The sequence below is a fragment of the Emydura macquarii genome, unplaced genomic scaffold, assembly GCF_026122565.2.
Source record: "Emydura macquarii macquarii isolate MOO-44397 ecotype Brisbane River unplaced genomic scaffold, CSIRO-AGI_Emac_v2 contig_2473, whole genome shotgun sequence".
In the NCBI taxonomy this organism is placed as follows: Eukaryota; Metazoa; Chordata; order Testudines; family Chelidae; genus Emydura; species Emydura macquarii.
Genome location: NW_027132610.1, coordinates 11,876,814 through 11,898,930, shown reverse-complemented (window position 1 = coordinate 11,898,930; position 22,117 = coordinate 11,876,814). Strand labels below are relative to the sequence as shown.

At 43.0% G+C, this 22,117-nt stretch overlaps 1 protein-coding gene across 6 annotated transcripts in view; it reads left to right on the top strand.

The window, feature by feature from the left end:
- Positions 1–22,117, top strand: part of STARD13 (StAR related lipid transfer domain containing 13) — a 375,055-nt gene that overhangs the window by 320,116 nt on the left and 32,822 nt on the right. For all 6 annotated transcript variants that reach the window (XM_067562980.1, XM_067562975.1, XM_067562979.1 and 3 more), the window contains 3 exons: positions 8,716–8,787; positions 15,237–15,318; positions 21,442–21,505. In XM_067562980.1, coding sequence (XP_067419081.1) covers positions 8,716–8,787; positions 15,237–15,318; positions 21,442–21,505 — 218 coding nt within the window. The remainder of the gene's footprint in view (positions 1–8,715; positions 8,788–15,236; positions 15,319–21,441; positions 21,506–22,117) is intronic.

The following is a 22,117-nucleotide window of genomic DNA, read 5'->3' as shown; positions in this document are numbered from 1 at the left end:
AATGAGAAGTGTCAGCGTAACAGATACTCAACATTTTTTCTGAACTCAGGAGAGGCATACAGGGCAAAGTACTGTTTTAATGGCTGTGAATGGATCTAAATGAAGTGCAAGAAGGAAAACCTGAATTTATATTAAAGTTAGAGATTTAGGAGTCTGTTTTCATCTCTGTAGGAGCCCATAACCCACACTGATTACCATTAAAAGTAGTTGCACAAGAGTATGGAAAGGAGACTAGCACCTTTAGCCGAGAAAAAAAAAGCTATAACGATGATAGCCAACTGGTCTGTTCCCCATGTGCAAATAGCATGGATGGGTGAAAGTTTATGCACAACTAGATTGTAGCAATCAGATTAGTTTGAGTATTCACTGTCCATATGTATTTCTGTGTATTGCAGCTATTGTATCAATACTTCAAATTCCATGACCAAAAAAAAAAAAAAAAACTGAGCAAAAAAAACTGGTGTATGTGAAGAAAAATTCTAGAAATCTTCTAATTTAAACCTCTAGCTCCTGAGTTTCAATTGACTAATGACAGTGTTCTGTTTTGTACCCTAGTCTTACTTCTCTCTTGTTGGGTCAACATTTAGATATATATTTTCGGAGCAGGGTAGAATACATCTAGTACTCCAAAGCTTGTAATGGAACTCTGAGTTCCCTTGTTTATCTTACATTAGAGTCCAAGGGTATTTAGGCACCTAGAGATAGGCGTCTAGTGGGATAGACACCTAAATAACTTTAAAAGTCTGGCCCTAAAGCTCATCATTTTGCTCTTAAAGATAGTTTTTAAAATCTACTCATAATTAAGAGTAAGGCCTGTGGTCAATACTGAGATGAGGTGGTTTGGTGGATGGCTGAGTTTGTCTGTGAGTTTCTAGTGTTCTCAGCATAGTTGTATCAGGGCAGTGTTAAGGTAGCTTTGGTAACTTTGTGTTTAGATACTCTCCAATATTTTGGAAAGGTTTGGTAAAGCGGAACCTCAGGCTGGATTTTTCCAAGCTTTCCACCATCTTGAGCACTCTCTTAAGGTTAGGATTTTTGTTGTTTGGGGTCGGGAGGGGAGAATTTTTTGGGATAAGTGATAGTTAACCTCAAATTAAAATGAAAGGAATCTAAGATTTTGCCTGGACTTATATTAGTAAAGAAATAGGGTGTGGTCACGTAATGCTGTGGACTAAACTCTTCCCAGACTTACTCTAGTGTGACTTCACTGACTAGAATGGGGTTGCACAAACATAAAAGACGGCAGAATGTAGTCCACAGCCATTAATTACATGACTACACACTGTTTCTCCAATAGCACAATCCCGGGCAAAAACGTAACGATTCTATACTATATTCTATATTCTGAACACAAGGACATTTAAGGTTGTGTGCTCAATTGTAACTTTGGCATTTCTTGACTTTGTAGAGGTTAAGTGTGTAGCTTTAGGCCTAGTCTACACCTAAAACTTAGGTTGACCTAGCTGTGTTGCTCATGCGTGTGAAAAATTGACACCCCTGAGAGATGTAGTTAAGACGACCTAAGCCATACTGCAGACAGTGCTTCCATTGACCTAACTATCACCTCTCAGAGGGGTGGATTTACTATAGCAATGGAAAAAATCCTTCTGTCACTGTAGCAATGTTCACACACTATGGTGCTTCAGCGGCACTGCTGTAGGTGCGCCACAGTAGCATCAGTAGTGTAGATAACCCCTTAATCTTACGTTAACATGGGATCTGATACTCATAAAAGGACTCCCATTAACTTCTATGGGTTTTGGATCAGTCTGAATTTTATTGGGTGTTTTTTGCATTTAATATTTATGTTTAATCTCAGTGTTATTGGTTTTTCATTTCTTTATGTGCTGATGCAAAGATATTCTGGCAGTTCTGACTAGTAATACAAGTGCAGTAAATAGCAGCTGAAACAAAATTCTTAAACAGTTGTGTCTTTGATGTTTAATCCTCTCAGAAACTAAGAAAAAGAAAGTCATTTAAATTAAATAGATGTTCCTTAATTATGTTCACTTAGTTTTTATAAATTATTCTCCATTAACAGCCTTGAGGCACTATGAAATGTTAATACTGTAGATATGTTTTAATGGTGATAATTACAGCTCCTGTAGATAGTATGGTGAGTTTGACTCAGAGACAAATCATCTGGCTGCTTTTGTTCAAGGGATGTCTTTCAGAATAATGTGGACACTAAAGTGGTTGGATTGCGTATCGATGACAGCTCTTCCAAGTCACCCAAGTATAAATAACTGACATTCGACAGTTTTTTCAGAAGGGATATGCAGGATGTCTCTTCAACTATGCTTTTTTAAAATAATAGCTAATAAAGGAATACTGAAACCTAATGTACAGTGCCAAATCCTTAGCTGGTGTTAATTGGCATAGTTCCATCAACGTCAGTGGAGTGATGCTTATTAACGCCAGCTGAGGACTCGACACTAAATATTAGATTAAATTCACCCTAGCTGACGATCTGTCCATGTGGACTACATATCACAGTTCTTCCTTAAGTGCTATATAGTATATCTTTCACTTATGCTGTAAAGTACTTTCCATCTTACTTGGTACTACACAAAATTAATTCATTGAAAATTAATTTATGATAAACAAGAACTGATTTTGTTTATGAATCCCTCAGACTGTAATCCAAAATATTATCTGAGGTCTTGATGCTTAATATCAATTCTCAGTGTGAAGACAGCCTCATATAGATAAAGCATTTCTTTGACTTATATCTGATTGCCTACAAGTAATTAGAATGTCTACCGAGCATGAAGTGTATAAATGTGAAGGCAGTAATTAATATGGTGATAAGGATTTACATCACACACTTCTTCCTTGTGTAATTCAAAAGTTTTGTTCTACTTTAATGTCTTACATTTGTTTTCTGTTAGATTTGCTAACAATGATTTACATAATGATCATAGTTAGTCAATTTCCTGAGATGTGTATGAAATTCAAGGAAGGAAAATACACATTTAATGTAATTTGAAGGAGACATTCTCCAATTTTTATTCAAATTATAACATAGATCATTCCTTTGCACTACTATAGTGCTGTTCATCTAAGAATCTCAACATGTTCTTCAACTTGTTAATGTAAGCGTGCAGCACCTATGCAAGGAATATTAGGTATTATTGAGCCTACTTTACAGCTGGAGAAACTGAGTTATAGAGTTGAAGGTCCAAACTGTCCTCTAGTTTTGGGCTCCCCTCTTGAGACGCTGTGACCTGACTTTCAGAGGCTCTGAGCTCCTGCAGTTCCAATTTACAGTAGCTGGAGTTATCGGTACTCAGACCTGGAAACAAGGCCCAAGTTGGAAACCCCAAACAGAGGCAACCAAATTTAGAGGTTACTTTTCAAAATCTGGCCTTAAAGTGATGTGTCAAGATCATATTGTGATTCATTGGCAATGCTGGGAAACAACCGCAAGAGATTTGATTCTCACCCCATCTCTATGTATTAGCTAATACTTCTTCCTTATTAAAAAATAAAATATTATTTTATTTTAGAGTTCTTAATCCTTAACAATTCACATTTCCATACTATTTTAAAATACATTTTTAGAAGGACATACATGTGCAGCTCTATAACTTCCAAAGATTTAACAGGTAGGATTAAACATACCTACATCCATCCCACTTCGTGTTAATACCATGTTAGTTCTCAAAAGGTAAGCAGAGTTAGGCTTGCTCACTATTTGTACGGCTGACCATATAAAGGTAGTGGTGTTGGAGCACAATTGGGGGGCGCTCTTCCCACTAATTCTGTACTGAACCAGTGCTCTCGAATTCTGTAAGAAGGCAATATGCTATCGTAAATGCTATTTTTCAAGGAAGGCAAAACTGAGCTCTTCATCATTCCAGACCATTAAAGATACCAGTCTACTTTCTGTAAGAGAGTATTAAGCTGGTGTCCTTGACAGTTTCCAATTTATATAATATTAGCACTCAATCTATCTAGTAGATCCCCTTTGCAGTTTGAGTTGCATAGAATTTTCTTCTTGTTTCATACGATAAAGTGCTGTAGTGCCTTTTTTGTAGCTGCCACATTTCTTCCCAATGCAGATGAATAGAGAATGTTTTTGTTAAAAAAAAATGTTAAGGAAATAAACGAATATGAGTGAATTAACAATTGTTGATGGCAAAGAAACAAAATTAATTCAGCCCACTGGAAGAATTAATATTATCAAGCCATAAGCAAAGCATACTAAACAAAGTGACTACTTACCACATTATTGATTCTGTTTATTATTGTGATCTGGTGGGTTGCCCCAGTTAATACCTTAAGGTTAAATAAAAGTTGTAGATGGAATAAAGGAGAAAGTGGAGAAGCAGAAGAGAGAGAGAGATGGAGGATAGCAAAGAAGGGAGTGAAGTAGCTAGGCATTGGTAGGCAATATTCATGGTCTATGATATGGTATTGTTCAGAAGTCCCTAGCAGAAAAGTGAATTTATTTGGATTATTTTTTCATGAGAAGGTAATGTTCTTCAAGAGGGAGATTCAGGAGTTCTCCCACTTCCTCTCACGCAAAGGAGGAGAGGCCTGGTGGTTTCATTGTGTTTGTTTTAAAGAGTAGACAAATTCAAATGTAATGACTGGTGACTACGTGTCATGGAGAGTTGTGGTAGAAATTTTTCACCTGTATGTCATCTGTTCTTTGTAGCGTTGGTTGATAGTGACCAAAGGTAGTTCCAATTGGATAGCTGTTTTATGGCCTTTTTGTTAGCTGGCACTCAGTGAAGAAGCCTAGGATTGATGGACCTGAAGATTGATCTACCTTCTCTTCCTAGAGTCAGACCCCTATAACAGAACAGTCATATTGGTAGGACACTAAAAAGAAACTTTCATTGTTGTAGCTGAAGACATACCTGTTCTGTGGATTAATAGAGGAGTTTAATCCCAGGGCTGAAGACTTTAGTGACAGAATTTCCTTTTCTATCAACATATGAACGTAGTGAAACTTGTTTCCTGTCAATTTGCATGATTATTTCAAGTTTAGTTCTTTCAAAAAATAATGTTAGATACATATTTACATTGGTCACTGTTTGCGGCCAAGTTATTATATCATTATTTATTATTAACTATTTCACTTACTCAGTGCCAAGTCAAAGACAAGCTTGTGTGGAAAACTGCAAAGCATGTTATTAATGGATTCTCTTCAGAAAATAAAGTAAATGGGCATGGTCCCATCCCCCTCATCACAGCACACACACATGCATGCATATGCACAGGGGTAGCATTCAAAACTCCTTTATTCTCAATCTGTGAATAACCAAACATAAACCATAGCCTGAATTTCCTGATGGTTGGCTGTTTCTAAAGGTGTCCCCTGACAGCCCTCTTGCCTTAGTCCTTCCTTCCCAAGAAAGGGGCATGCAGATTCTTTATACTTGGGGACTGGAGCTAATGAAACTCACCTGGCCTCTCATAACTCAGCAGAATTGTGCTGCCTCTCACTTCGTAGCACCTGCCAGCCTCTCCCAAGTAGGCTTTCTTACAGAGAAATGTACGTTCTGGAAAGAATCCATTATTACATAAAATGGGGGAAACTTCCAGCTTTGTTTCTAAGGAAACACCCCCACATATCCCCAGTCTTTAATTTCTGCTAGGTATCCGATTTATTCATACTGCTATGTAAGGTTCCAGGGTTTCTTTGTCTTTTCCTGCCTAGCTTTGATCCTCTCTGCCTTTTAAACATAGCATAGCTGCTGCAGCCTGGTTCTCTCACCTGTGCTAGTCAGTAGAGATGAGGCTGGATGTGGGAATGGAGCTGGGCCAATGCTGCAAAACATTGTTTCTACAAATTTCTGTTGACATTTTAATGAATTCATTGCAGCGCTTTGCTCACCCCTTCTCAGGGGAGTCTTCACTAACGTTCTAGCCAAAAAATTAACAGAAACAGCAAATTTTAAGCAAATATTAGAGAATGTTCATGGAAAATGAGTGTTAAATCTGCTGTCTGAGAGCATTTGCACAAGAGAACTTATTCTAAGCATTATACTTGTTCAGTAAGGGAACTGAGCTGTGCCATGGGCTAGATGATATCTTGGACTCTATACCCATCCAGGGGAGTAAGGGGAATAAGAACTCCCTCTTCTGCCCCTGCAGAGCAGCAAACAGGTGCTGCATGCCTGCTTGTGCATTCCTGAAGCAGGTAATGGGGAGTGGCTCAGAGGAACAGGGAATGGTGGATCCTTGGTGTCACTGGCAAGAGCAAATGAGCTGGGGTGATTGGTGTCATAATTTGCTGCTGGGCTGGGTCGGGCCATCAGCAAATTACCACCTCTTCCCTTCCCAGAGCAAGAAGAAAGCAGGGGAGGAATTGCAGGTGTCTGAGTCCTAGTTTCTCCCTGGGATAGTTCCTGGGGGGTGCAGTTTATGCACCCCTTCTTCAGGGCTGCATCTAAATTCACAGTCTAGCCCCTCATGTCCTAAACGATCATTCACACAGACTGTATGTTGAATACTTGCACTGAGCTGCTCACAAAGGAGCGAGAGACCAAGAAATGATTCTGCCAATCTTTCTGAATAATGGATGCATTCAAGAAAATTGCAATCTGCAAGTGAACAATTTGCAAAGAGAAAGAAAGGCAAAATTTGCTATATTAGATATTCCTTGCAATCATTCATCCATCTGTGCTTTAGACCACATGGCCCTCACTTGGGCCACACAAAAATTCCTGGCAGGCCACATTTGGAGTAGAAACTCAAAAACACATTGAAATCTGAGACGCCTATAGGGACACTAGCTGCAGTTTTCTCCATTACACACAGCTTCTGCTATTTGTTCTTCCGGTGCAGATGAAACTTGATTATGCAGCTGTGGTGAGTTGTGAAGTATATTTTCAAAGAGGATCAATTCATTTGTGTTTCATGAAACTGTATTTAACAAACAAACAGACAAAAAAAGTAACAACCCTTACTTTTCTGTCACACTGGAACATTATAGGGATAGTACACTTTCGGCATGCAGATGTGCAGCAATCAGAGCCTTGTTTTATGTTAGCAAGCCTCTCATTCTTTTGTGCAGTGCTAAGAACTCAATGTACTTACACACTCTTTTTTTTTTGGCTGTGACATGAACTAATGTCAAGCAAATGAAATAAAACAACCTGGCAGAGAAACAGTTGCAGCACTGCCAATGATGCTGTACCTTGCAGACCAGTTATTGGCTCTCTAATCATCTTTGGGAAACTGTGCTTTCGACAAGCAGTCCTTTTATCCCAAATTGATATTTCTGTAATAATTACTGGTCTGAGTCAATATTCAGAGGAGGAAAAAGGTGTCTGTGTCACATACTGTACTGTATGCTCAAAGGAACACACATTTTCCCAAGCAGGCTGTTTAATGAGTTTCAATGGGTCAGATTCAACCAGGATGTTACAATTTTTTTGAAGAGACTTAAACCAGGGGTGAATTTGGCTCAGTGTCTGCCCGTGGAACCTGGTTTTAGCATTCATAGCAGAACATTCCAAAGAACTGCAGTCTGGTTTTTTTTTTTTCTTTTTCTTTTTCCAGTCCAACCATCTCTGCTGTCTTTAATAGACGTTGTATGGGTCAGATTTTTTATCATGGCTGCCTGACTTGCATATACAAAATCCACATGTGCCAAACCCCTGTGATTGCACACTCATGTTAAATGGCGATGAGCATGGAAATCTACTCCCTGTAGCTAACTTGCATCCAGATTTTGCAAATGTGCTGGATGTGGCTGCCTATCCCTTGGGTCCCTGATCCTGCAAATATTTCCTCATGTGGGTAGTCACCCAGAGCTCACTGGGAATACTTGCGTGTGTGGTTGCAGGTACAAGGCCTTTCTTGATTTTTTTGGAGATGCCCATGCTTGAATATAGGGTCCTATATTTGACATAATTTTTTTTTTATTAAATTCCATTTTTAATGACTGCTTAGAACTCATATAGAGCAGATTAGCACCGCCCACAAGAAATACTCTGGGGGTGGGTCATGTTGTCTGACCAAGTGGGCAGGCCACTGCTCCCTTCCCCCCCCCCCCCCACACACACACACACAAAAGGGTGTTGGGCCTGCCCACAAACCTGGCGGATGATCTCCTAGGCATGAGGGCCATCCCTGTGAAGGCCCTATTCCTCTGCTCCGTCTCTGGTCCCTGGTGTGGCTCCCTGACAGCATGTCTATATTGGAGCTGTGCCGTGGCTCCCAGGACTCCTGGAGAGCTCCGTGGAACAGGAAATACTCCCAAGTCTGTGTTGCCATTCCTTTATAAGATATGTGGGGACAGAGGAGGGACGGTGTGCTTTCCCTCTGGCCCCACTCCCAGCCTGCCCAATCTCCATCTCTCCCCGCCACACACACACCCTCGACCATGCAAAGTGCCCTCTGTAGGGTCCCAGTGAAGAATGGGAAATGATGCCTCAGAGCTGGCTGAAGAGCCCTCTGTGTGGAGACGGTTGTCCCTAGCATTGATCTAAGATGACGATCTGGCCCATTGTGCTTGACATCTCCAAAGTGTTGTGCCAACCCCAACAGCCCTCTGAGGCAGGTGGGTATGTTCCCTAGACATCTGTTTATTTGATGCCACATGATAATAACTGTTAACATTTAAAAGTGTTATAATCACTCAAAAGGAACATTAAGTCCTCTTGTTTTTTTTTCTTGTAATTAAAATAACTCCTGATGCAAAACAGAACACCATGGATCTAGGATGAACCTATTCTCCTTTCTCTTACCTTTCAGAAATCGAAGCAAAGGAAGCATGCGACTGGTTGCGAGCTGCTGGATTTCCACAATATGCTCAGCTCTATGAGGGTATGTTGTTATTATTTCTATAACTCCTAAAGTGTATTGGGCATCTCAACAGACACAGACCTGGTCTAAATAGTTTACAGTCAGTGTTGCCAGCTGTTGTGATTTTTATCCTGAATCTCGTAATATTTCGCGATTTTCCTTAGATCTCTAGCTCCTGGAGTCTTGTGAAAATCTCAGCTTTCATTTTTAAAAAAATTAAGTTTCTAGCCCTCATGTTTGCAGAGGAAAACTTGAAAATGTGGCCTGAATGAGCCCCAAAGTTAAAAAACCAGGAGGCAAATAAAAAGAACCCAGAATGTATTGGTTTTTTTAACTCTCATTAATCTGATGATTTGGGGGGCCTGACTCATAATGTTGAATGCTTGGGGTTCACAATACTAAATCTAAGGTCCTGCTTCTGCAAATTGCTTTGCTCAGATGAACTTCTTCACATGCACAGAGCTGCTTGCCAGATCAGGGCCTAAATTTAGACATAACTTCTAGTTAGACTTATCCTAATGAGTGAATTGGGAAGAACAAGGGAGGAAAGGGGAGAAAAGGAGGGTGAATATTAAGAGCTCAGTTCTTTTAATACACTGATGGGAGATGGGACACTCAGAAATCCAAGAAAAAAAATTTAGTGGTAAAGAAAACAAAAAATATACATGAAATTAATCTGAATATGCAAACACTCTGTGCTGCTGGTTGTAAATCTTCTAAATGGAGCTTCCCACATTTGTGTGATTCTCCATGGAAGTCTAGGACAGCAATCAGTTCAATCTTTGCCCCAGAACTGGATGGAGTTAGTGTTGCCAGCTGAAGGAAGTGGCAAAGGACCTCATCTCCCTTCCAGTACCACCGATGCTGAGAGGGCAGCCAGCCCAGACAACAGGAGCCAGAAGGGAACAGGGAGCGGTTGGGCCCCTTTCCGGCACTCGCACCCACAGCTCCCTCTAGAGTCAAACTGGCCATAGTCTCGGCGTGGTGGTCACTGCTTTAGCACCAGCCCCCGGCACTCTGGCGCAAGGTGGAGGCAGAAGTCAGGACAGCTCCACCGTGGTCCCCAAAGGATGACTCCTCTTTGGAATCCAGGGGATAAGTTGTTGCTCCACCCAGGGCACAACACTACTATCCAACATACGCACCACCGGACTTTAGCACAGCGCCCCCGGCTGGCACCTGGCCAATGGGTCACTGGTCGATAAATGGCTGTATTGGAACCCCTTGGGGTTTCCTCTGGTACTGGGCCCCTCCTCCCACCGCTCCTTCTAGGTGGCTTCAGGGAGGTGGACTACTGCCCCATCCTACTCAGCACTGGATCTCGACTCCAGTACCGACCCCGGTGCCAACGCCCCAGAGATGGCCTCAGTGGAGGTGGTGGAAGCGGAAGAAAAGGAAAGAGCCCCTCTTCCAGTGCAAACCTCCTCCTCATCATCCCTAGGTGAGGCTGTTGCAGGACCCAGTAACCTGCTTCCTCAGGACAACTTCAGAGCCCACCAGGACCTTCTGAAGTGCGTGGCGGCAAACCTGGGTCTGGTTTTGAGGAGCTCAAAATTGAGGAGCTCAAGGAATCAACACACATCCTGATTGACATCCTGCCTGCAGCAGCTCCCTCCAAGGTGGCCTTGCCCATCAATGAGGCGGTGCTGGGACCAGTCAAGGCCCTGTGGCAAATGCCTTCTTTTCTGGCCCCCACCTCAAAGAGGGCAGAGAAAAAGTACTGCGTATCGGCGAGTGAATTTGAATACCTGTACACACATCCCCCCCCATGGTCCCTGCTGGTCACTTCAGCAAATGAATAAGATAGACAGGGCCAGTTGAGCGCTACCCTGAAGAATAAGGACGCATAGAGACTAGATCTTTTTGGGAGGTTTATTCAACAGGTAGCTTCCAGCTACATATCTCCAATCAGCAAGACTTGCTTGGGAGGTAACGATTTTAATCTTTGGGACTCCTTTTGTAAACTTAAAAACTCGCTGCCACAAAAGGCGAGACAGGAATTCATGACCCTTCTACATGAGGGTAAGAATGTGGCCAGGACGTTTCTCCAGGCAGCTCTGGAGCTTCCAGAGCTGCCAACTCGGTGGCCAGAACAATGGCTTCAGCAGTCATCATGAGGCGTTTGTTCTTGGTTCCAGTCTTCCTGCCTCCACAAGGTCTGGCAGTCTGTCCAGGACCTCCTCTTTGAAGGCTCCTCTTTTTTTTTTTGAAGCAGACGGATACAAGTCTGCAGGATTCGAAGACCAACCTGCACTCTTTGGGCCTTTACATCCCATCAGCTGTCAGGAAGCACTTCAGGACCCAGCAGCCTCCTCAGTTCTCTGCACCTCCTAGACAGAAGCCCTATAAGAGAAACGGGAGAAGTTACAAATGGTGCCAACCTCTCCCATCCACCTCAGCCTCCCAGTCAGGGTCACAGAGACTCTCTGGCAGGCCCAAGCAGGCCTTGTGAAGGTGTGCCACTGTACCGGTCACCGTCTCAAATCCACCTCCCCTTTTATTTTTGGACCCTCTGTTGCTCTTCAGTCCGGCATGGGCATCCTTAATATAGGATTGTTGGGTCCTCAGTACAGTGACAGTTGGATAAACCCTTCAGTTTCTATCTACCCCTCCCTCCCATCCTCCATCTTAATTCCTCTTCAGGGACCCTTCTCACAAGCAACTTCTCATCCAGGAGGTGCAGTCCTTCCTACATATGGGGGCTGTGGAGGAAGTTCCTAAACATTTGAGAGGGAAGAGGTTTTCTCCCAGTATTTTCTAATCCCAAAGGCCAAAGGGGGGGCTCCGGCATCCTGGACCTGTGTAACCTCAATAGATATCTCAAGAAACTGAGGTTCTGCATGGCCTCCTTGGCCTCCACCATTCCTTTTCTGGATCCAGGAGATTGGTATGCTGCCCTCGACTTGAAGTAGCCGCAGAAGATTTCTCATATTTGTGGTGATTCATCACCACTTCCAATTCACCACTCTTCCCTTCAGCCTATCAGCAGCCCCGTGGGTTTTCATAAAGTACATGACAATTGTAGCAGCCTTCCTCAGGTGCCAAGTCATGCAAGTCTACCCTGTACCTGGACGACTGGCTGATCAAAGGTCGATCACAGGCTCAGAGACGGGACAGCATCAGTACAATCCATGACACCTTCCAGGTGATGGGTCTGCTGATAAATAAGCAAAAGTTGACTCTGGTCCCAGTTCAGAGAATAGAATTCATCAGGGCAGTGCTCAACTTGACCCAAGCCAGATTCTTGCTGCCAGAGGCCCAGTTCTGGACTAGGTTGGTCCTGATATCCAAGGTAATGTTCCCCCAATAACAACTGCTCAGATCTGCCCCAAGCTACTAGGTCACATGGTGGCATGTACTTACATGATGCAGCACACAAGGCTGTGCCTCAGGCCCCTCCAGATGTGGCTGGTGTCAGTCTACTCTGAGCAGACACCACTTAGACTCAATACTCACAGTTCCACCTCAGGTCCTCACTTCCCTGACCTGGTGGAAAGACCCAGGATTGGTAATGGAGGAGGTACCCTTTGCTGCCCCTCAAACATTGGTCGATTTAGTCTTGGATGTGTCAGGCATAGGGTGGGGAGCCCACCTTGGCAACATCAGGATCCAGGACCTTGGCTCCCAAGAAGAACTCTCCCTACATATAAATATTGGGGAACTCAGGGCAGTATGCTTACCTTGCCAAGTGTTCCTTCCCCAGATCTCTTGCAAAGTGGTGCAAGTCCTGACCGACAACACTACATCCATGTTTTACATGAACAAGCAGGGAGGGGCTCTGTTTTCAGCTTTGTGTCAGGAAGCCCCTCAGCTGAGGGATTTCTGCATGAAACATGCCATTCATCTTGAGGCAACACACCTCCTGGGAGCCCAAATGTACTCATGGATCACCTCAGCAGAGCCTTTTCCTCTCACCATGAGCAGTTCCTTCACCTGGAAGTCATCAGTGTCATCTTCCAGAGGTGGGGGCCTTCCCAGGTGGACTTGTTCATCACCAGGCAAAACAGGAAATGCCATTGGTTCTATTCACTTTGCAGACACAGTGAGGCCTTCCTCTGATGCCTTCCTGCTCTCGTGGGCAGACCATCTACTGTAGGCCTTCCCTCCAATCCCCTTGGTTCACAAGGTTCTCCTAAAAATCAAGTGGAATGAGGCAAAGGTTATCCTGGTAGCACTGGCATGGCCATGCCAGCCTTGGTTCAGCACGCTCCTGGACCTCTTAGCGGCAGCACCACTCACGTTCCCACTCCGCCTTGACTTGATCTCACAAGACCACGGCCGACTGCTTCCCCCGAATCTCACTGCCCTGCACCTGGCTGCATGGCTGAACCCTGAGGAGCAGGCCTGCTCAGATCAGGTTTGGCAGGCCTTGCTAGGTAGTAAAAGCCTTCCACCAGGGCTACCTACCTGGCCAAGTGGAAACCTTTCACCTGTTGGGCCTCCGAAAGGAATCTCTCTCCATCCCAATTATCTGTGCAGTCCATCTTGGACTATCTGCTCCACCTAAAGCATCAAGGTCTGGCTCTTTCATCTATTAAAGTTCACTTGGCAGCCATCTCAGCCTTTCACCCTTCAGTGAATGGCAGATCAGTGTTCTCCCACGAGATGATGGACAGATTTCTCAAGGGGCTGGAAAGGCTCTACCCTCAGGTTTGCAAAGCTATCCCATCATGGGACTTGAACCTGGTCCTGCTGAGTCTCATGGGGCCCCCCTTTGTGCCATTAGCATCATGCTCCCTGCTGATTATCTCTTGGAAGATCACCTTCTTGGTGGCGATCACTTCAGCCAGAAGGGTCTCTGAGATCAAACCCCTTCGGAACCCCCTTATACAATGTTCTTCAAGGACAAGGTCCAGCTGTGCCCCCATCTGGCCTTCCTACCAAAGGTGGTGTTGCAATTCCACAATAACCATGACATCTTTCTACCAGTCTTCTTTCCAAAACCTCACAAGACCACTGAGGAATGTTGGCTTCATACACTGGAAGGTAGGCGCCTTTTATATCGAAAGAACCAAGCCCTTCCATAAGTCCACGCTGCTCTTTGTAGCAGTAGCGGAAAGGATGAAAGGGCTACCTGTGTCATCCCAAAGAATCTCATCCTAGATAACCACCTGTATCCGAGCTTGCTATGAGCAGGTGAAAGTTCCGCCTCTGGCCATCGTGACCACTCATTCCACAAGAGTCCAGGGTTCATCCCCAGCATTCCTCACACAGGCATCAATCCAGGACATCTGCAGAGCTGCAACATGATTGTCAGTTCATATCTTCACACCCCGATACACCATCACCCAACAGGCCTGTGACGATGCCAGTTTTAGGAGAGCAGTGTTGCAATCAGCACGTCCATGAACTCCGAGCCCACCTCTGGAGGTACTGCTTAGGAGTCACCTAACATGGAATGGATATGAGCAAGCACTTGAAGAAGCAAAAATGGTTACCAATCTTCCATAACTGTTGTTCTTTGGGATGTGTTGCTCATGTCCATTCCACGACCCGCTCTTCTACCCTGCTGTCAGAGGTACTGGCAGGAAGGAACTGAGAAGGTGCAGGGCCAGCGGCGCCCCTTATACTAGCGCATATGCACACAACTCCAGAGGGTGCTGGAGCCAGCCCAATGGATACCACTGAAGGAAAAATCTCTGGCAACAGTGCACACGGCGCATACACACCTAGCATGGATTGGACATGAGCAACACATCTCGAAGAACAACAGTTATGGAAGGTTAGTAACTGTTTTTTTCCAGCATTTCCAACCTGTTTTTAAATTTCAGGCTACTATCTGGGGTGACTGCCATGGTCAGCTCACTTCTCATCTCTTGCTTGAGTTACCCATTGTTTGAACTCTTTGTTATTGTGTGTTGTATTAAAAAGAGAGTCAAACCATTTCTACAGCATTTCTACAGTAAAATCTGTCTAGCAAATATTTTACTAACTTGCTAGGATGGGAATGGATGGCGTTACTGCCTATATGGCTGATGAAAGTGTTGGGATAATTCTGAGATCTCATTTTTTTGGGACAGTGATCAGGTGGAAATGCTAACCATCTAATATCTTCTTATAGCCAGAGTCAAGCATGTTGCTATCTCTTTGATTCATTGGCCTTTCAATGCCACTTTTAATATAAAATAGTAAAATAATGTGAATTGGCCGAACAGGTCATGGATGTCATACTGCAAAACAACTAAGGCCAAGTTAAATGAGTCATCAGGGCCATAACCAGGGCAGAGTGAGCGGGGCAGCAGCCCAAGCCGCAAAGCTGGGGGGGGGAGGGGGAAATGGGGCAGAAAAATTACAGAAGAAACCCAGTAGGGGGCACAAATATGCTTGCTTGCCCCAGGCACTAAAATACCTAGTTATGGCTCTGGTCATATACATTTCTGTGGATAAAACACATGCAGTGCATCTCAGAAATAAACTGTTCCCATGTGAATAAAAAATAGTTGGTTTAATACTATGTCTCCTTTTTACAGATTCCCAGTTTCCTATCGACATTGCAGCTGTAAAGAAAGATCATGACTTTCTTGACAAGGACCTTGTAGAACCTCTTTGCAGGTAAACAACATCCATTGTTTCTTTTTTGGTATCTTAAACCACCAGTGGATTATTGTTTTGAAAGTAGTGGCCCATCTTAAGAGATGTTTGTTTGTCCTTGTCAATTAAACAGGCGTAATCTGTATTTTTTTCAAAATAAATGATATAGACCTGGCTTAATTTCTCTCTCAGAAAATCCTCCAGGAGGGGTCAATTTGCTCACTGAAAATTCACAAAATTTAAAAAGGCCCAAATCTATCAGTGCATCTCATCAATGGAGGGAGGCTAGAAAAAACAATGCCAGCATAAATTAGGGATCTGTATGTGGGTAACACATGGGTAACTCTGCCTCAAAGTACCACAGAGGAGCAGAAATCCCATTCCACAGAACCCTACTTCCCTCTGACAGCAAGGATAGTTCATGTGCTGCTATACTGACATTGGCTCCCTGTTATTGTTATTTAATTGTAGTCCCGCAGCGCCTAGGAGCCCTCGTCAGTGACCAGGACCTCATTGTGCTAGGCACTATATAAACACTTAGCTACTGATGCTCACAGCTCCACCCTTGCCAGAGAGTTAATGTGTTTCTATTTGTAGAGCTTTTTGTTCTTAGCCTGAGGGGGATGTGACACATACAGCTTCTGCTGTGCCCCAGCCAAACCCTTCATGAGTGTGGAACACCTGCCTTGTGGTAGTCCTGGAAAAGGACTTTGGGTGGAGAGGGAAAACCAAAGTGCAGAGGCACTGCTCCCCTCATCAAAAATTAGGGTTTTAATCATGCTCTGTATATTGTCCCTGCCGTGATTTTAACCAGAAAATTTAAAAAGCCACCTGTTTTTTCAGGGTTTTTTTTTTGTTTTTATTTTTTTTATTGCTCTAATCCATGGCTGTATGGTGAGCGTAACACTGTATCTGCCATACAGGCAGGGGCAAAACCATTATTTTGCTACCCAGGAGCTAAATTGTTTGGAAGGATGTCTTCCCAGGTCCCAGACAGCTACTGTAATATTAGAAACTCTTAGTTGAGAGCCATTGAGTGCACATGGCTGTCGATGTTTGTGTCCCGTGGTCCAGGCATAGATGCACGCTTTTGACAAACGAAACCCCGCTGGCCCACAGCTGTACTTAATTTCTCCAAATGGAGAGGCCTCATAACCAACAAGAGCCTCTCAGAAAGAATTATTCTCAATATTTTAAACTGAACTAGTGGAACCTCTGAGGGAAAGGGGAAGGGTGAGTTTTTATTTTCCTGCATTCAGTGGTCCATAATGAATTGAGTGTGCTCAATTTCAAGATTCTACTTTAACAGGTACAATAGACTGTGTTGGCCAGTCACCTACTTACAAGCATCTGTATTTTATTAGCTATCAAATCAAATTTTTCAAAACCATGCACTGTACCCTTAACTCCCCACAGCTTATCTGACCACCATAGACAAGTCCCATGCCCGCCCAGTGTTCTGAAAGGGCTGGGTCATTACTACAAGATGTATGCTGGGATGTTAGGCAGGAGCCCACTGGCCAGGACATCTGCTTGTAAAATGGAAAACAAAAAAAGTCAGCTTTTGTTTGTGTGTGCGCTGAATATCCCTCTTAGAGCCCAATCTCACATTCCTTAGACATCCAAAACTCCCACCGACTTCAAAAGAATGCATGACCAAGCCTTTAGACTGACTAGCAAGACATTCAGTTCAACTACATAGATATTTCATTTGCAGCTTACTTTTGAAGCTGAACTATCCGAGCAGCTCTGTAGATTGAGCAGAGTTTGAACTCTGGACAGTCAGCCCTCTGGAACAGACTTTTACTGCTTGACTCTGCTCTGTTTGACTCTACTTTTACTGCTTAGGCTCTGAACCTTAACCTTATTTCAACATTGCTTTTTGTGTTATAATGTAATGTAAAGGAGAATATGAGAGAGATCACAAAGAAAGCACTTCTCTCATAGGGTGGCTGGTAGCAACCTCTAATCAGAAAGCCTTACGCTTCCCATCTTATAAGATTCTAGTGATTTTTTTTTTTTAATTTTTGAGCCAGTCTGGTACCTCGGTTGTTTGCAGCAGGTCTTTGAAATTTGACAGTGGAAAAGCCTTTAGGTTTGAGAAGTACCTTTTCTTTGTCCCATGAGATTTTATTCAGGTTTTATTGAGATATAAATGGTAGGAAATCATCATTTCCTTTCTCTCGTTTGCATTCCTCAGGAAAGATTTGTCATCTAGCCAAAATAGTAATTGAACATGAACATTCTGTGGCTGGACCTACTTCCATAGCAGCAACAACAGACCCCCTAACTCAACACATAGCCCCAGTGGCCAAGCCGTGTGCTCTGGGGGCACGTGGAGTAAGATATCTCTCTGTTGATGTGTGCTGGGCCTGGCTGTCCCCAAGCAACTCCTAGACCCACCACGTGGCTCCAGTGGACAGTTCCTCCCTGAGGGATAATAACTTTCTCCTGCTACTGCCATTTGCAATTAGTCCTGTAGCTCACGTGGCATAAGTATATACTGCAGTGATGAAAGTTAAGCATTCAAGCCCTGCTTGTGAGGCATGGTGGGGGCTGTTACATTAGTATGTAATTGTTTGTTTTACCTTTTTCCTTTAAAAATCCCCTAAGAAATAACATGCAAATAAACGACTTTAAAAGAATGTCTTGAATGCTTGACACTGCCACTTGAATAGCATTCTTTTAGAATATTGTTTTGTATGTAAATATACTGACCACGTTTTTTTAAAACGTGTGTGTCATTTTTCAGTCTTAAATCAATATTTCGGTCGCTAAGTCAGTGCCCTTCTTTTCAAAAGTGAGACTCACTCAGCAGCCCCTATTGAAGTCAACATTTTTAAATTGTGGCCATTCATTCTTTACACAGTTATTCTCTATTTCATAGCTTGTGATTGCTCCAAGGTTCACTACATATAGATGATTATACTGGTAAGGATTTTTAGGTGTGTATTATACACTCAATACTCTACCATGTTATGATATAATTCCAGATTTTTTAAAATGTAGGTTTTCAAAAAACATAGTTGTTCAAGGAGCCATTAAAAGATCAAGGCACAATAAGAGGCCAGTCCAGCTCCCATTAAAGGTAATAGATGGGCTCCTAATGATTTCAATGAGGGCTGCATCATGGCATATGCAGCATATTGTAAAGTCTAAATGCCTCAGCCTTTTATTTTTAGAGCCCATAGAAGCTGCTGGATTGATAGCACTGGAAAACCTACTCTTGTGTTTAGCAATGGAACAGGTACAGCAGGCTCCTTGGCAGTGCAAGCTTCCCCTCACTCAGTGTTCAGTTCTTGGCTCCTATGCAGAGTCTCCTAATAAAGGATCAGATGTCGCTCGCCCATAAACTAACCCATAATAGGCAGCCAGGCTGCTGGCAGTTTCCTGCAGATCGTCCCCTTAAAAAGGAGTTTATGGGCCACTGCGTGTAGAAGGGCTGAGTTCTCTCAAACACACGTATCTTGGAGATAACGGAGCCACAGTAAAGGGCACCCCCAGATCTTTAGAGGCATGGGTGGCTGATGCCTCCATGCTATGCAATTGCACTTACTGCCTCCAAGCTGCATAGCTTTGGCATGACCTTGGCATGCCATTGGCTGGGTTCCGCTGCAGCTGCTACAGAGCAGCTGCAGCCCAGGCCCAGATGGAGTTAATACAGTTCCAACCCACTTCAAGGATGTCTGAGGATAATCTGTAAGGCTGTATAAGCAGGACAATAGGCCACCCACTGGGCTGCCCAATTCCACAGCTTCTGCTGTACTACATTATTATTTATTTATTTATCCCTGTTTGGTGCTGTGCATGTCACACAAGGGAGAGAGTTCCTGAGTCTGAAGAGCTTACAGTATGAAAGACTGGAACAACAAAAATTGGATGCCTAGGTGCTCTATCACAAACATATGATGTGGATGATTAAAATTGTGCTGCCATTGTGCTGTGAAGAACGCATTAAATTGTCATCAGTGTAGCTATTTCTGTAGTTTGATTTGCAAGCTTTCCCCAGATACTGTGCAGCTTTCCTGACAAGTGTTTTCATACATCCGTAAATATTTTTTAAAAGCCCAACCCTCCTGTGCTACACACGGGATTGTTCAAGCTCAGATTTCATGTTTTGTTAAAGCTATAAATATACAGCCCTCTCCCATGACTTGAGGCAGCGACATGAAAGCGTAGGTAGCATCTCAGTGGCCTCTCTCTCTTTGATCAGGACATCAGTGACAGTCATTTTCTCGTCAGAGCCTTTTGTTTCTGTGGGGGTTTGGCTATCATTCATGTAACAAATATAAGCAGATGGGGAAAGCTGTCTGCTGCCATTGGCATGTCAACAGGGTGTGAGAAGTTCAAACAAGACTGGATTTAATTTGAGATGCCGGTAACAGGCAAACTAATAAATCTGATTATTAATCCTCTGCTTTCACCAGCAAAATCCTTTCTGAGGAAGAACCTCAGAAAGTATGTCATTATTTTGTAGATGGCTAAATCTAAAAGCAGGAGTTGAGATTCTTGTTCCTGTTAAAAGGTAGTTCTGTGTTTTGATGGAGAGGGTTTGGAAAGCAGTCAGGGTAATACTGTAGCTTTCTCTGTCTCCAATCTGCCTAAATAGTGAGATCAGTTCTTCCAGTTCACTACCAAAATAATCCTTGCTTTCTGATAGGATCAGTGAAAAACTAATTGCTTTTGTTTTCATTGTTTGACCACATGATTTCAATATCTTTCCACAATGGAGCTGGAAGCCCCTTTTAAAATATTGAGACAAACTGTGCCTGTGGTTAGCCCTGAGTAACTCCATAGAATTCAGTGGCATTACCTGAATATAAATGAGGGCAAAATTTAAGACATTGTCTTTAGGCTCTTACTTCCCCTTTTCCCATATACAATTTATTTGCTCCTTTGTTCTTCAAGTACATATTACATTGCATTGATGGCAAGGAGAGACTTTGCCCCTTGAATTTGGAATGTTTCCTCTTTCTACTTCATTTTCTCCTGTCCATATTCTCAGTTGCAAATAGGTGATGAACAGAGGGCTCCTGTTTAAACTATTTAGAAAGCTGCTGGAGAAATCACCTCCTGGGGTGTGTGTTGGCACAAGGCTTACACTGTACCTCTGCTTTTCAGCAGATGCCTCACCACTACCCATTCTCTTCCAGACCAGACTTATGGAGTTCAAGATTGATGTCCTGATTGTCAGAGGAGCTAAGCAATTTCAGAGGGATTTGCAGATTCTCAGTATTGTTGAATATCAGTTCAGGAGTTCACATGTAAAAACTTGAGTCTTTCAGTTAGCTAGCTGTGGTACATCCACAGAAAGAGGGAGGAGCTGATTTTGCAGTGACTAATACCATAGCAACTTTATTTAGATAGGCTCTAAGCTGCAAATGAAGGATGGTGGCAGCTCCTCCTCCTCCCTCAATTTTTCCCCAAAAAGGACTGTCCTGGCTTGGGTGCTTAACTCCAGGAGAGGGTTCACAGCTGTGAATCCCGAGCAGAGGGAGGCACCTCTTTTAGGTGCCAAACCTCTCTTCTTGACATTTTCTATTGGCTAGGTTAGGCAGCTCCCCCCCTCAGTCTGCTGGCGCTTGTGAAGCCCATTCTTAAGCAACTAACTTTCCCCATGCAGTATATAGGGAACTTGAGTGCCTAACTCAGGACTGAGGATTCCCCTAGATGGCAATTCTAACTCTTAGACCCCTTTGTGGATCTAGCCCTAACTGCCTAAAGTGAAGAATCAAATCTTAAATGCACTTCTTCTGGTTCTAAGAGGTCCTTTGGGAGCTCATAACATTTGTTAGAAAGGGGTTTTAGATGATAATGTTATACACACAGTGGGAAAGTCACCTCTCCACTCTGTGCCTCATTTAATCCAGCTGTAAAATAGGTTTAATGATCTTTATATCCTTTATAAAGTGCTTTGTGATCTATGGATGAAGAGCACAATATAAGAGCTAGGTATTAGGTAGTGACCGCAGTGACATGCCCTCCTGATGCACAAGTCTGTAGCATGGAACAAAATAAAGTGAGGTGAATCCTGCTGTGTAAAGTTACAACCCCACAAGGAGATGAGGACAACTTTTGAAATCATGAGAAATCATGCCCTTGAATGAGTGGGATGCTAATCTTTGGATTTTGCTTTACCTCTAGACGACTGAACACATTGAACGAGTGTGCCTCAATGAAACTCGATGTGAACTTCCAAAGGAAAAAGGCAAGTAAACATTATGAAAATATTTGGGCTTTGTTCTTACAATTGCAATAAGAGCTCCTACAATCAGGCCCCAGATCAGAAAAGCACTTATGTTTAAGTTAGGCATGTTTGACTCTAAGCATGTGTTTAAGTGCTATCCTGAATAGGGATGGTTTCCTGAATCACGGTCTTTAAATATGAATTAAAAATAAATAGTTGTGAATTGTACTGCAGGATCAGTGTTAAAAGACTTACAGAGACACATGCAGTAATTTAAATGTTACATATGTGCAGTTCCAGTCAAAGGAAAAAGGGTTTTATGCCTTGGTATTGTAGTGTATTGTCACAATTCCCCATGCCATGTGATCACATAATGGAAAATTCTCCCACGAAAAGATGGAAGCTCCTGTATAAAAACATTAGCTTTGTTTATTTTTCATGCTGACTCACTACCAGTTAAGGATATGAAAATAAACTGTGCCATACTTACAACCTCCTTATGTAACACAGGCATTATTTATGGCTTAAAGGGTTTTGATAAGGAATGCAGAAAATGACTATTGATTTAAAAAATTTTGTATCAGATCCAGCATAACAGGAGCTTTTTAGTTTATTCGTGACATTGTCCCAGGG